Source organism: Dermacentor albipictus, chromosome 3 (assembly GCF_038994185.2).
Source record: "Dermacentor albipictus isolate Rhodes 1998 colony chromosome 3, USDA_Dalb.pri_finalv2, whole genome shotgun sequence".
Lineage (NCBI taxonomy): Eukaryota > Metazoa > Arthropoda > Arachnida > Ixodida > Ixodidae > Dermacentor > Dermacentor albipictus.
In genome coordinates, this window is record NC_091823.1 from 50814230 (window position 1) to 50830457 (window position 16228).

Here is a 16228-nt window from a genome sequence, read left to right on the forward strand (position 1 = left end):
CATATTTTTTTTTTCTTGTAAAGCAGCGCGATGGACAACTCGAGAACGCGTCCGTGAGGAGACAGAACAAACCTCGGCGAGTGGTCTCGAGCGGACAAATAAAGATGTAGAATTGGGCGTTTCTCGAGATAACACGATTAATGATACTCATGCATTCGAAAGCATTACAAGACACCGCTACAAAATGGAAAATTAGCGCGGAATAAACTTAGCGGTGATGACAGTTTTCGAGCTGTCTGTGATGAGACGCACGAAAACGGCAAATTGGGAACCCTGATTCAGGTAGATTCAACTTGGAATCACCGATGGGTTAATAGCGCATTTTGAAAACCCTGAGTTCATGCCAGGGAGATATCCGCAGTCTCTCTGCCTCTCGAATGCAGTATCCAAGTATCAGTAGTGATTGTTAAAGGGAGTACCAGATTGTTTTATTGGTTGGAATCACCCAACATCACCATCGCCAAGCACTTACAGATCTGCAAGTGGTTAATGCAGACAATCGCTATATCTATCCTGACAGAAAAAAAGAAGAAAAAGACGATGCTGAAAGTCCATAAATACAAGTAAGGAAACGCCGCAAGAAACACGTAACAGATTATTTTTCATTTCTCTAATACAAGAAAGCTTACTTGTTGACAATATTCTCACATATATGTCGCCCTTGACGACTTATTTTACACGGTACGATATCGCTTGCCTGAATATTTCAAACAAGCAAAGAAAATCCTACCTTCCTGCCTTTTGTTTTCGAGTAACACCACACTATGCAATCGCAAGTTTTTCAAGCCATGTACTGCCCACATACTTTTTCAGGTAATAGTTCTTTAACAGAATATATTATAAAGAAAAGCTTTATATAGATTCTTGCGCCTAACTTACGTTCGTCTTGACGTCTACGTGTTCCCCTTTTTGTAGCAGCGTCCTGACGATGTCCACGTAGCCCTTCTGTGCCGCTGTGTGAATACACTTGGCGCCAGCCTACGAAAAGAGCCGTTCGTTGCGTCAATTTTCTGGATTGCTTGAAAAATAAAAGAAAACGTTTTACGGTTCTTGCTTCACCTTGTTCGACATGTGCAACGGGACGCCTTTCTTCATGAAGACCATGGCTGTTTCCGGCCTTCCAGCTTCAGCAGCAATGTGCATCAAGGTGCTCCCATCCTGTAGAAGGAAAGGACATATTAACGTAAATATTAAATATTAACAACGACCTGATGCCGCACAAGGCAAGAAGAATATGTCGCTCACTAGATTGCCGTGTTGGTGAGCAACTAGCGAGTACTCTTTCTAGGTTGGTAATGCTTACACTTGGATTCGTACTCACAACGTCGTTCGCAGTTGTGGTAATGCAATATTTTGCGTCCACTAATACTTTTTTGATTGCGTGCTCTTTGTAGAAGAAAGTTGATACCGTCACGACGCTCTGTGCACTTTTCCGTGAGTTAGTATTTATACACTTAAAGGAATTTTGTCGATGACGTCACCAGAAGTACGTACTGTTGGGAGCAAATATTTAGAGACCAGGGCATCAGCAAAAAGTTAAACGTTTCCTTTAGCACAGCCGTGTAATATGGAGTTTTGTCAACACCTTGCACTAGTCGAATACACATGCGTACTGTTTAGCAGACTTGATTTCAGCCCCAATGCAGTGGAAAAATGTTTTTTTTTCGCAGTATTTTTGGACTCTAAATCTATTGCTCAGCACTTTAAGCTCTGGGCGCCTGATGGTGTTAAGCACGTCCATCTGCAAGCTGGTAGGGCGCCGTTTGCAGGATTGGCTTTCTTGTTGCTCTTAGGCGACGTTACGTTATCCCTACCTTCTGCTCCCGTCATGCCGAAGAAGCAAGGTGAAGCCCAATCCAGCGAAAGATAACTTCTCCACTGCATGTTGAAACAAGGCTGACGTCACGGACCACGGGACCCTGGACTACGTAAAAGTGAGAGCCAAGGAATGCCGCCTCGCAGTCTGGCGGAGCACCGTTTGCAGGACTGACTTTTTTGTTGCTCTTAGGTAAGATCACTTTTATTGTAGCAGAAGCCATTTTTATGCACTGCGCTCTATCAGGCTGCTCAAAGAGTGTTTAGACATGGCGACGCATCAGTTCTATTGTTGTTCGAAGGCTACTAAAAACTTCGAGATTATGTTAAAACCGCTGAACAATAAGAAGCACATGGCATACTAGAGTCACCTAACCAATGTCTCTATCGCATCTTGACAGAATTTAGAACGAAGCTGCAACTTCCTGCTCCTGATCGACATGATTTCGAAGATCGCACCGAGTATTGTTCTGTTTGTCGCTCAAGCCCGTAGAGATAAATATCTGGCAAAGTGCCCTGCCCCCGCAGTGAGCGTATATTCGTACATAAAAATCTGACAAGGGTTCAAAAATAATTGTATTTTTTTCTTTCCGTCTGAAAGTTACCCGAAGTAAAAAGAAAACACGAAGAGGAATTACTGCACAAGATATAATAAATAAAGATTATTTACTTTAATACACATAACGCAGTATGTGATGTGCATGACTGAGTCGCTTCCAAATGGGCAAGATGTACAAGTTCACTGCAGTACGTATATGTGGTTGGCTTATCAAGTACTTGAACCAGATGCAGATCATATAAATGAATAGTTTTCGCGGCAGCCGGACGCCAAAAACATTACGTAATAACACCACGTATTGGGCCACAGCCAAATATTTTAGGAAATATAAAATTAAATTCTCGTATTAAGTATCTGAGTTTAAACAGAAATATTTGGTTCAGATTCGCTATTTCGAATATTCGCGCCTCCCTGTTGTCATATAGATTTGACTGAGGACACTGAGGGAAACGTTCTAGCCTTGTTGCAAGACCCGGGACATCAAACAGTTATGTGGGTGGTTGTACTGTGGCGCTTCAATCAATCAATCAATCAATCAATCAATCAATCAATCAATCAATCAATCAATCAATCAATCAATCAATCAATCAATCAATCAATCAATCAATCAATCAATCAATCAATCAATCAATCAATCAATCAATCAATTCGAGACGCGCTTGTAAGCAATCCAGTGCAAGCTGGAGGACAGGCCTGTCGCCACGCAAAAGACAAATTTGTCGAGGAACACGCCGTGTTCAAGCACTGCACACGCACGCACACACGAGCGCAAACCCACCTTGGTGCGGTGGTGCACGGACGCCTTGTACTTGTCGATGAGGAGCTCGACGACGCCCACGTGACCCAGCTGCGTCGCGATGTGCAGCGGCGTGCGGTCCTCGCTGTCGATGAGGTTCGGGTTGGCGCCCGCGTGGTGGAACAGCTTGACGGCCGGCTCGTCCCCTTCGCGGGCGGCAACGTGCAGCGGGGTCTGACCCTCGGCGTTCTGGTGGTTCACGGGGCTCTGGCACTCGACCAGGAAGCGCATGATGTCCAGGTCCCGGCGCCGCGCCGCCAGGTGCAGCGCCGTGTTGCCCGTGGCCGGGTGCACGTAGCAGACCTGCTCGCGCGTCATGGCGCCCAGCAGGTCCCGGCACACGCCGTGGTTGCCCGCTTCCACGGCCAGGAACAGCGGGATGTTGCCGTCCTGCGCGCGGCGAACGCCGGGAAAACAGAGAGAGAGAAAGATTCTTGTTTGGGAAGGAAGAAACATGGGGTAAAGTGCAGCGCAGTAACTGTCTCTCAGATGAGGACACCTCAACCGCGGTGTCCTCATCTGAGAGACAGTTACTGCGCTGCACTTTACCCCATGTTTCTTCCAGAAGGTCGCGGGGATTGGTTTGTTTCGAGCGTCGCCACGGACTCGCGAGCCACGTCCTTGTGTCGTGTGTAGTTGACAGCCGGCAGCAGCGCGGTCACTCTCGTTTGCACTCTATAGCGTACACACGATTTTCGCTGAACAAGAGGCTGCATGGGTGTAAGAGTGGGCTGTTTTCGAAGGCGCGTGCAGTGATTCATAGCAAGGAGAAACGGTAGGAAGACCGCGTTAAAACAAGTTGTCGTCGTTGTGAAAATAAAGTGTGTGACGCTCCTACAAGATGGCCTCGCCTAATTTTTGTAGCTTTTTGAACATCACTGTCTCGCCTCCTCTCTCACAGCCTCCATGTACAGACCATCCTTATTTTATTTCATAGACATTGTCACGGTGCTAATGGAATCCCTCCCTTTTCCTTTGATGTTGACCCACTCATGCATTGTCGAACACATCCGCAAAGACTAATTTACTGCTCGCAAATTAGACATAACACAGCCCGTTTGACTGTAGAATAATAACATTAATAATAATGAAAGGATGCGCGGTGTCAACCGAATGGTGCAGTTATCAGGGACAAAAAAGATTGCCTGCACTTCTATTAAACAATGGCCATCTGCCGAAGAAACAGCCTACATATATGTAGCTTCCCCGCGAGAAACCAATGTCAACCGGGTGGCTGAGAGGCGCCACGGTACAGCACGCTTTTTGGCGTAAGGATATCAAATGTACTTAAATTTCTTCGGTTGCGGAGACATTGCGCGAGGAAAAGGCAGAAAACGGAGTGTACTGTGCAAGAAATGTGTAGCCTCTTTTTTTCCCCGCTACTCACTATACGTTCTGTAATGCACCCGCTCTTTCTCTCTCGTTACTTAAACACTTACAGATTACATTCAGACGGTTTGATCGCTGAATTACGCGTAATTTGCTAGCACATTTTTTTTTTCATTTTATAGTGTATTGCAATTTTATGTCTTGTCCTGGAAACACTTCATTCTTGACCTGTCAATAGTAGTGGATACGTGCCATAGTTGATCAATTTCATCACCATCGCTACCCCTCCAGCCAGAATTTCAGGCCTCCACGTTGGTTCTTCGAAGAGGTATTTCCGCTTGCCGTGGTAAGTGTTGCTTTTTTTTTTCATGGGGATCATGACGTGACAGTCAAAAGGTGAAGCCTCGCGTTTCACTCAAATGGGAACCCAGCCTGCCATGTATGCTCACGTCTTAAGAATTTCGCATAACCACTAGTGCTAGCGGAAGGAAGGAAAAAGTGGAGAAGAAAAGGCAGGGAGGTTAGCCAGTTTAGCTCAACCGGTTTGCTACCCTACGCATGGGATCGGGATGGGGGGGAGTGCTACCGGGAATTTCAATATTGCTGGCAGGCTCCTAGGCCAATCATGAGCAAACGTGCAGCTTTGTACGAATGTCGGGACAGTCGAAACGTCTGCTTCGAAGTGCTGACCATGCCCTGGCGAACACCGATCAGGCTAGACAAACCAAATAGCTTACAGGAGCGTCCAACATCTACATGAAACCGACCGACTGGAAAATAAAAACGAGTAGGGGCTTACCTTTCAACAAAACGAAACAAAAGAAGGCCAGAGAGAGAGAGAGAGAGAGAGAGAGAGAGAGAGAGAGAGATAATAAGAGATAAAAAAAGGCACATAGAAAAATGCTGCTTCGAGCAATAACATCGAATCCTGCCAACTTGGTGTGTCGGTCGACTGTACACAGACGATGCGCGTTTAGTCATTAATTACGTCTCAAAACAACGCATATACGAGTTCTCGGTACAAAATGACTAGCAATGTAATTTTGCTTTGTGTTCGTGTGCATTGCACGTGTACACTTAAAGGTAATAGGGACGGTGTTTTAAAGTGAAAGAAATCCGTCAGAGATCATGTCAGGATGACTGTCGACGATAATGTGATTACTATTTATGCGACGACACATTGCCACCTATAAATCGTATGAGGCGTGTGCTGCAGCTGGACTCCTCTGTTGCGTTTCCTACTGGATACACTGCACTATCTACTAGCGGAGCCGCCGCGATCCACACGCGTGGTGCGTGTCTGAAAGGCGGATTGGATCGCGCTCAACACCGGAGAAATTTTAAAGGATGTTTTAATGCGTTAGCATCCTTAGGTTACTTCACGGACTTCTCGGGGGCCAACTAGCTATCTAGCTATGTATGTTTCTATCCATGTATGTTTGTATCTAATCGTCTTTCCACCTACCTGGGTCACTGGATAGGTCGAGGTGGAAGGGGTAGGTTGCTGTGCTGAGGGAACGGGGTTCGAAACCAACCGTCGAAACAACTTGGGTTACTGAGTATGTGGCAATGTGCCACTCTTCAATGAACCTCTTTCATGCTGACATAGGTCACAGTAGATGCGAGACTCGGTAGGTACCACTGTTCGAGGAAAATCTTCGACGCCGACTTGGAGGAATGGGCATGTGCCACTCGGTCTGTGCTGGACTTTCATTAACCTCTTTGGTGCAAACTTAGGTCACTGAGTATGTGCCAGGTGGTTTGTTTCTCTCTTTAATGGCGAAAAATATCCTTTAAATTTCTTCGATGCTGGGCAGAATCGAACCCACGTCACACGACTTCCTCAAAGACCCGACGTTTTAGCAGGCTGCGCCAAAAAATGCACTGGGTATGTGCTGCTTTTCAATGAAAGTCTATCACGCCAGCATTTTAGCAAGCTGCGCCATGAAGGCACTGGGTATGTGTCGTTATTCAACGAACCTATCGCCAGCTTGGGTTACTGAGTACGTGCCACTTAGTGTGCGGCAAGCGAGGGAACAATTCCCAGCGTTCGGAGGCACCGGCGCGCCACGCTTCTCATCTCGGAGGCCACGCGCAGACTTCAAGGCAGCGCCCCTGTAGGTAATGCTGGGTGTCCAGGAGCCCGGTTGCCAGATTTCTAAGCATTCGCAAGCCTCGGCGCGCCGTGCATTTCGGACGCCACGCGCAGGCTTCGCGGCGGCGCTGCTAGATGGCACTGTGTTCTTAAGGAAGCACGAAAGAGGAGTCCCGCTACAGTGCACGCCTCATACATAACTCGTTTCGACGGTGGCAACAAATTGTGTCGCTATATTGACTCAATGCTAAACTCATTGCCGTAGACAGTCATCGTGGGATGGGTTCTGCCGCAATTTTTCGCTGTCAAAGAGTGGCCCATGGCCAGTGGCACATAGCCAGGGACCCACGTTGGCGTGAAAAAGGCTCATTGAAGAGTGGCGGCACGTACCCAGTGTGACATACAAAGTTATTCATTTTGGTCCGATGGTTGTTTCCGAGACCGGTTCATTTAGCACAGCAGCCTGGTGTTGTACCCATTAGACCGTGGCCTATCCAATAACCCAAGTTGTCGTAAAAGCGGGTCACTGAGTATGTGCCGCTGCACATAGCCAGTGACCACAGGTAGCGTGAAAGAGGTTCCTTAAAGAGCGGCGCGTAACCAGCGTCACACACTCAGTGTCGCATACTCAGTTGGTCCGACGGTTGGTTCCGAAACTGGTTCCCTATAGCAGCACGATGCTCTACCCGTTATACCAGTGACCCAAGTTGGAGAGTTAGATACGAAAAAAACATGCAGACAGAGAGACATATCGCAAGCTGGATGAAGCTCCCCCCAAAAAAACTTGCTGATGATTTTTAGAACGAATGTCATTGCTGGTTTTCTCTTGAGTAAGGGCAGAGCTATATAGAAACATGAAGGAAATTCAATATTAAGTGTCGAATCAAAGCAGAAAACGCCACTCGTATGATGCCATGCCAAAGCAAGGCTCCTCGTGTTCAGAGCCTTATGGGGTCATATTAATTTACCTCCTCTGAGCTTTTACCAAAGAAGCACAAAGAAGGTGCTTTAATTACCGTGCGCGTTTCTTGGCACAAGGGGTTTCGACATTGGATAATACATCCGCGTTGCGACATCGTGTCATGTATGAACATTGTCACCATGCAGCCACGCATTCATGTACAGTCATGTACAGTAACTTTGGAGGTTGTCGCTTCGGCTATCTGTAGAAATTGACCGCCATGTATCAGTGTAACTAAAAATGGGCAGTATTTTCAACAAATGAAATTTCAGACGGCCACCCGAATTTCAACAACTTTCATTTGGCAACGTTGAGAGTTTACGCCCTTTTATTAACATACGTATTTACGGCACTTAGTCGCAACGTCTTTGCAATCTAGTAACGTTGGTCTTTGCTACGTTATGACAGAAATTTGGTCAGGATACGAACACTCCTGCAACGCAGCAGGCAAGTTGCGAATAAGTGTCGTAAATGCGCGCGTTGTTTTAAGGGCCTGACCTCGATGTTGCTAACGGAAAGTTGTTGAAATTCAGGCAGCCTTTTGAAATACGATTTTTAAAGGTTGAGTTACGCTGGTGCATCGCCGTGAAGTTCGACAAACGGGGCCACGTGGACAAATGTCCAAATTTCCCGGGCATAGGTTCACTGGCTCATCACGAACGACCTCTCGTAGCGCAGGTCTTCAGAGGCCGGTTTGACTTGACTGCTGGCGGCGTTCGGCTTGCTTCTTCGTCAACCATGGCTCCTCCCTCCGTGTCGTTGGCGCGCTGTCTGCTGATGGTCGCGCTGCTCGCGGGGCAGGGCGGTGTACTGACCTCGGCCAGCTCGGACGGTATGGCCGAGTGTGGCAATATCTGCGGCGGCTTCGTGCAGCTCATGTGCGTGGCCGAGTGCCATTGCGTGTTCTACCCGGACAGCGACTTCGGCCTCTGCCTGCCGCTCATATTCAACGAGACGAACCTGCCTGAATTGAAGTTCTTCTGAGAGGCCGCCGCTCTTTCCCCAAAAATGAGCTTTGTGTCACGACATTCCTTTGCTCTTCCTTCCTTCACTCATCACAACGCTTTCATCGCGGTTTCCGCTTCGAGAACATGCCATCCTGTTGACTTTTGTGGCTGGGAAATTCAGCCGTTGTGTTTTAACTATTTGCTTTTAATATACCCGTTGTTTTTTTCTCTCGCGGAACATACTTAAAAAAACGGAACTGTCATATATAGAACTTTATCTTTCTTTAATGTAGTCGACGTGGCTAGGCGCACATTAGCAGCCAGAAAAACAATTCGATACCAATTTCTGTAATTAACTAAAATACGCTAATCAACAGTTCTTGGTAGCTTATGCTCAGATGGTTTCACTACTGAATCACGCGTTATTTCCTAGCACCTTGCTAGCACATTTACTTTGAAAGTTTTTTTTTTTGTATAGCACTTCTCGGGTTTATGTCGCGTTACGGGAACGCTTGTTTCTTGACCTATAGCAACTGTAGTGGGTACATGTCATAGCGGAGGATTATTGTCATCACCATCATCTACCCACCAGCCAGAAATACAAGCACACACGTTGATTCTTCCAACGTTTTGTTTCCTCTTGTCGTGGTAAGTGTTGCCGCCCCCCCTCCCCTACCTTTTTTTTCTCATGGTGATCATGATGTGAGCGACAAAAGGTGAAAAGTCGCGCCCCTCTCAAATGAACCCAGTCTGCTATGTTAACTCTCCTCTCAAGAATTTCGCCTATCTGCTAGTGCTAGCGGTGAGTTTTATATCGCCGGCATGCTCCTAGACCGAGCACGATCAAGCAAACAACGTCCTACGAATTTCGCGACACTTGAAACGCCTGCTCCCAAGTAGTGACCATGCATTCGCGAACACCTACGACGCGTGACTAATCAACGGATTTTCGAGAACGTCCAACATCCACACGAAACCGATCGACTCAAAAATGCAAACGAGGAGGAGGCTACCTGCTGACAAAAAAGAAAGAAGCGGATGAAGAGAAATAAAGGGAAAGAAGGAACTGAGAAAGAGGCTACTTTATGCATAGCGACACCGAATCCTGCTGACTTGTCGTGTTGAGCGCATGTACGATACGGGCATAATTACCTATCGGCATACTGAAATTCGTGGAACGAGATGACCAGCGATGCAAGCCAGCTTTTTCTGCACGTGCAAATCGCGTGTGCAATAACCGGCTTTAGGGACTGCGTTGTAAAGCGAAACACGGGCCGGAAATGTTTAGGACGCACGACTTTGTTGGTTTTTCTCTTCAGTAAAAGAGGAATGCGAAAGATGAAGGAATACCAATATTAAGTGTGGTATTGCAGCGCAAAAGACCACGTGTATGACGGCTATTATTGGATTGCATTTATGCCAGATAGCATTTATTGGATTGGCATTTATGTCATAACGCTCCTGCCATTTATGCCAGGGGCGTTATGGGGTGGTTTAGTTGACATTATCTATGATTTCACTAAGGCAGAAATAAAAGAAATAATACGCTGCTTTAATTACACTGTGGATTCCTTTGATTCAGGGGCTTGCGACATTCTCGGATTATAAAATCACGTTGCAACGTTGCGTCTTACGTCTATACTTCACCGTCCACGCATGTACTTTGTTCGCGGCTCAATCGGTTCACTGGCCCGGTGCGAACTATATCTCTCGTATACGCTTCCAGGCGCAGGTCTTCACAGGCTGGGTTGACTTGACTGCTAGCAGCGTTGTGCTTGCTTCTTCGTCCACCATGGCTCCTCCTTCCGTGTCGTTGGTGCGCTGTCTGCTGATGGTCGCGCTGCTCGCGGGTCAGGGCGGTGTCGTGACCTCGTTGACCTCCGACGGTCTGGTCGAGTGCGGTCGTAACTGCGGCGGCTTCGTGGGCTACATGTGCGTGGCCGAGTGTCACTGCGTCTTCTACCCAGCCAGCGACTACGGCGTTTGCCTCGGGCACATGTTCAACGAGAGCTACCTGCCTGAAGTGATGTTCTGAGGGGGCACCGCTCTTGCTCCAAGAATAAACTTCGTATATCAACATTATTACGTTCTTTCTTCACTCATAATCGTGCATTTATCGCGGTTTCAGCTTTGCATGCGTGTCGTCCTGCGGCATTTTGCCAGTGAGAATGTCAGCAGTTGTGTGTTAACTGACTTCTTAGGTATAGCAGGTGGTTCTTGCTCTCTTTTTCGTTGCGGGACATAAAATAATGTTTTACAGATAGTCTACGTGGCTAGGCAAACATTAAAACAGCAAAAAAAAGACATTACTACTATAATTTCGGTGGTTAGCTAAAATATGGTAACACACTGTTGGTTATTTAAATTCAGACGGTTTGACTACTGCAATGCGCGTTATTTACTGGAACCTTTTTAGCACCTTTGCTAAAAAGGTGTCGCACAGTAAATAGAACAGGCCTCAGACATTGACACTGAGACTCTTGCAAGTTGGGGCATACCCTAGTCCCGCCCTTTTACACCGGATCTATCCCGAAATTCATACGTCAGACACCTTGCACCATTTGCTCAGACTTTGCCAACTTAGATCATGTGCTCTGGCGGTGCCCCGCGTTGCGGCGCGACGAAGATCTTACGTCGTCCAAGTACGAGGCTGCCCTTCGCCGTCCCGATTTTAAATACCAACTATGGGCAGTCCAACAGGACCGCGACGTGGTGGAGAGGCTAGGTCTTTCTTTTAACTAAAAACTGTCTTTTCTAACCCACCCGTTTGTTTCTGATCATGGTGGAAAGAGAAGTTTAATAGACTTAGCAGCACATATCGAATCGAGAGAGATCATCAATTCGTGACAGTGACATGACAAGAGACACGAAAACAGAGTTTCTAAAGGCTACTAATAGAAATGAACATACTACAAAAGTTCATATTGCACACGACAGTTTGAAGGATAGTCCAGGAATAGCATGGTCACCGGCACTCACAGAAGTTTCAAGGACTGTAAACGAAGAAAACCGTCGCGAACACAAAAGTGGTATGAAGTACACAAGTCCCTCTAATACTGCAGCATGAGCAACGGCACACGATTGTTCCCAATTGTCACAAAGCAGGTTGACCAACGTCGAAGAAACTTTTTCTTCCCGAGAACCACAAGTTCGCTGTTCAAATATCCAATGACACGCGCGAGTAGCCGCAACAGCAAGGGGTACGTGGCCCATTGTGGTCGTCCTCTCAAAGCTGCAGAACAATATCCCTCTTTCCAGATCGCAAATGCCCCAACAGACACGAGTAAGTCAATAAACCGATTCCGTCCACTGCTACGTGCGTTGAACGACCCGAGAAAGTGCGGTTCAAAAGGCACCGCAATGTTGATGCGACTACACAACTGAATAAAGCTTTTCTGAATATGGCTGCTGTCTTGAAGAATACCTTGCGCGCAGAACAACACTAGTATACCACCTTAACTACCGTTACGGATGTCCAGGCTGATTGCTTTGTTCCCTGCGAAATTACTTGTGATAGAACAAATGACACTTAAATATCCTCAGTGCAACAAATATGCGTCATCAAGAGCACATTTCTGTAAATACAAGAAACCTTTCTAACCTTTTTATACCTACTTTCCCAACCATTTGGCCCCAATTACACGTATAGTTCGGTCGCGCTAACGCCAACTACAGCTCTTTGACATGATCATCGCGTTTTCCTGGTGATGATTTCCATACTGTGATGGACAACCACAACGGAGGGATTGACCAAGAAGCAGGCAGCAGTGCGTTAAAAATAAATAAGAAGATGTGAAGAAAATAGAAGCCATTGTAAGAGTTTTCAGACTGCGTAGCAGGAGAGCGCGAGAGCACATAAGCACGTGCCGGTTTACCTTGCGCCAAAGACGCGGGAATGAAACGGACACATCTATAGCATCTCATTAACCTTAACAAAATTAAATGGTGTGATTTTACGTGTCGAAACCACTATCTGCTTATGAGGCGCGCCGTAGTGGAGGACTCCGGAAATTTGGACCACCTGGGGCTCTTTAACGTGCACCTAAATTTAACTACACGGGTGTTTTCGCACAAACCCTCTGCCACGTGGTATGGTGGTGCACAAGCGACCCGAAGACACCTCCAGCACAGCAACCGTCAGAAGAAGTAATATAGCTGAAATAACTGACCATATTATATTCAAACAAGCACTTAATGAAACATTCGTGAATTAATAACATTAACATTTCTTCGTGCCTTTTTTCAGATGTCATGTTATTGTTTGTATAATTTAATAATTATTGGCGTATGTCGAATTAGAAGTGATGTAAAGGTTGTATAGCATGTACTACTTCATATAAGGATATTCGAAGTACAATGTATATTGTATATCAATTGTTCTTCCCCCCCCCCCCCCCCCCCCCCTATGTAATGCCTAAGCTGGGCCTTTGGGGTAAATAAAGGGGAAAAAAAGACCAGTGGGCGGCTCTGCTGACGTTCGAGGACCGTGAGAACCAGCTTCGGCTGGTGGACAAGGCCAGGCTGTAGGCAGGGAGCCTCGATTTCCCGGAATAAATAGCCCCCCCCCCCTCCCCTCCCCTCCTAGAACAACACGCACCTGGTTGTCAAAATAATGTTTATTCAATACATAGAATCACTTTACGGAAGCTTCTATTCACATGGATTCCAAAAATGTGCGTTGAATCTGTAAGATGTCCTTTTCATGGCGATCAGATGGGATAGCCAGAAGGTGAAGCATCGCGATTTTGTCAAACGAAGCCAGTCCGCCATATTAGCTCTCGTCTTAGGAAGTCCACCTAACCACTAGCACTAGCGTTGACCTTAATATCACCGGCGTGCTCCTAGACCGACCATGAGCAACGTGTCGCATTGTACAAATTGCGGGTTGCTTGAAACTTCTGCTTCGAAGTGGTGGCCATGTACTCGCGAACACCGAGAAGGCATGACGAATCAAGGAATTTGCAGGAGCGTACTACATCTACGCGAAACCTATCGTCTCGAAAATGGCAATGAGTAGGCGCTTACCTGTCGACAAAAAAGAGAGAAGCAATAGAAGGCCAGAGAGAGAGAGACAGACAGAGAGAGAGAGAGAGAGAGAGAGAGAGAGAGAGAGAGAGAGAGTTAAAAGGCACACAGAAAGAGGCTGCACCAAACCCTGACGACTACCAGTGTTGAGTGCATGTACGCAGACGATACGTGATTAATTACTTCTTGGAAGAATGCACCTTAGAATTCCTCGAACGAGAAGGCCAGCAATGTAATCCAGGTTTGTTTTCGTCTGCATATCACGTGAACACTTAAATGCATTCAGGGCGGTGTTAGAAAGCGAAAAAACGTGTCGGTGGCGTTTAGAACGCACGTCTTCGGTTTTATTTTCAGCTAGGGAAGATGAAAGAGGAATGAAATTCAATACTAAGGTTTTGTCTTAAATGAGTATGCGCATGCACTCGCAGTAGCATCCCGCAACGGTAGTGCAATTCCTATTTAACCAACGTCGGCGTTCGTCTCCGCGGTGCGATAAAGAAAAATTTGCTTCTGCAAATAACTTTCCCGAATTTTCATCGTCCGCCTTTGATTTTCCGCACATACATTTACCTTGGGGCAGCCCACGGGTGCTGTACTAGAAAGTCTGAAGTATCAATTACGATACCACGTTGACGGGTCCTCCCACTGAACATTTAGACCTTGTCAGGTTTGTTTTGGCTTTATCACCTTGTGTCTATTCTGCTATTAGAGTGAATATCTGCAAAATTTCCTTTTCGTTCTCGCTTTGTCACCTTGTGTCTATTTTGCTATTAGTGTGAATCTTTACAAAATTTTCTTTTAGCATGTCGCCGGCTTCCTTCCTACTCAAGGTAAAAAATATTTTTAGAGGAAATCTCTCAAAGACTTGGCTTGAATTTGACTCTTCCAGTAGTCTTTTTATTTCGTGTTACTAAACTAGATCTCAGCCACGGGAACGTTTGTGATGCCTTCTTCAGTTTTTAGCATGAGACAAGAATAATTACCTGTTACATTGCTCTTCTTTCTTTTTTTGTTTGCGTTCACATATTTATTTACAGTACTATTTAATTACTATAAACTGCATCCTTTAGCAGTTAACATTTCGTTTTAGAATTACAAGCTACTAATTTTGTTTCAAATTATTTCCTTAATTAAAAAGAATGTTTTTTTACTTTTGTACCACCCGAACCATGGCCTCTCTTCCAGAGTGGGTTTAGTCGCTTCACTGAGGAACAACAAACCGACCAACCAACCGACCAACCAACCAAATGTCTAGTCACAGCAGAAAAGGCAACTTGTCTGAGGGCGAGGGTGGATTGCTCGTCAGGCACCTGACGTGCAGAGCCTTTATGAGAGCGTATATTACTTAACCTTATGTAAGATTTGACCAAATAGACGCAAAGAAAGTGCTCCGATTATTGTGCGCGTTCCTTGGCTCCAGGAGTTTCTATATGTTTGTGGATGATATCATCGCGTTACGACGTCTCGTGGCGTCTTATACATACATTTCACCGCGCAGCCACGTATGCTATGACCCAATGTACCTTGCTTCAAATGTTCACCGGCCCACTGCAAACAACCCGTTGTACGCTTTCAGGCGCTCGTCTTCACAAGCGGATTTGACCTGACTGCTAGGAGCATTCCGCAATTGCTTCTTCTTCTACCATGGCGCCTTCCTTGATGTCGTCGGTGCGCTGCCTGCTGATGGTCACGCTGCTGGTGGTGCAGGGCAGTGTAGTAACCTCGTTTACTTCCGAAGGTCGGGCCGAGTGTGGTGAGAACTGCGGCGGCGTCGCAGGGTTCAGGTGCGTGGACGAGTGCCGCTGCGTCTTCCACCAAGCTGCCGATTTCGGCGTCTGCCGTCCGCTCAATTACGACGAGGCCAATCTGCCCGAAATAATGTTATGAGGGGGTGCCCCCCCTTTTCCCGCAAGTAAACTTTGTATCACGAGACTTTTTTCGTTCTTCCTTCTTCACTCATCGTAACGCGTTCCTCGCGGTTCCCGCTTTGAATGAATGTCATCCTGCGGTATTTTTTTTTGTGATTGAGAAAGTCGGTAGTTGTGTTTTTACTTGCCGCGGCTACACCGCGGCTACACCGCGGCTACGCTGCGGCTACGCTGCGGCTATGTCCTTCTAGTGAGCATATAGGACTGGTGAAGAATCACCTTGAGAAACTCCCCCGTCTGTAGTACACCTCGCGATAGCAGATGTTGTTATCGGCCCCCAAACGTCTCGATTTCGACGTATGTAATCGCTAATGTGTCGTCACTTCATCCCGCGGCGTAAAAATCGTTTGCTGCCGCAGATCTCGCCGTTACATAGATCTCGTCGAATAGTTTTCACCTAACTTCGATACCTCCAATTTTCTTCCGCAAATTATTTGGGCAACGAAGTATCTCAGAACATTGTGTAAGTTATCATTGTCTTACGCAACAAAGAAACCAAGAGTTTCTTCACCGCATATGCATGGACTCTATTTATTTATTTATTTATTTATTTATTTATTTATTTATTCATTACAGCGACAGCAATTATGCAGACGTTCGAGGCACGTTCACTTCGTCGCCGTTGGCGCCGCGGCGCCGCCACCGTCTCGTTGTAACGCTATCAGTGGCACACACGCTGCTTGCATGAGGATGATTAGATGGCCTTGAGGGACGCGGAGGGCGCTTCTCGGCGTAAACGACGAAGCAAAGCGGATGCACCGTCAACGTTCAGG

At 46.5% G+C, this 16228-nt stretch overlaps 1 protein-coding gene and 2 long non-coding RNA genes across 6 annotated transcripts in view; 2 read left to right on the forward strand and 1 right to left on the reverse strand.

Moving 5' to 3' along the window:
- Positions 1 to 16228, reverse strand: part of nompC (no mechanoreceptor potential C) — a 77641-nt gene that overhangs the window by 23860 nt on the left and 37553 nt on the right. For all 4 annotated transcript variants that reach the window (XM_065426850.2, XM_065426851.2, XM_070535422.1 and 1 more), the window contains 3 exons: positions 3153 to 3560; positions 1060 to 1158; positions 880 to 978 (listed from right to left, as the gene is read on the reverse strand). In XM_065426850.2, coding sequence (XP_065282922.2) covers positions 880 to 978; positions 1060 to 1158; positions 3153 to 3560 — 606 coding nt within the window. The remainder of the gene's footprint in view (positions 1 to 879; positions 979 to 1059; positions 1159 to 3152; positions 3561 to 16228) is intronic.
- LOC135898110 (uncharacterized) lies at positions 4750 to 10584 on the forward strand. The gene is made up of 3 exons (XR_010563264.2): positions 4750 to 4845; positions 8229 to 9150; positions 10229 to 10584. It is a non-coding gene; the product is annotated as an uncharacterized lncRNA (long non-coding RNA).
- On the forward strand, positions 13975 to 15459 carry LOC135898109 (uncharacterized). Its single transcript, XR_010563263.2, has 2 exons — positions 13975 to 14194; positions 15104 to 15459. It is a non-coding gene; the product is annotated as an uncharacterized lncRNA (long non-coding RNA).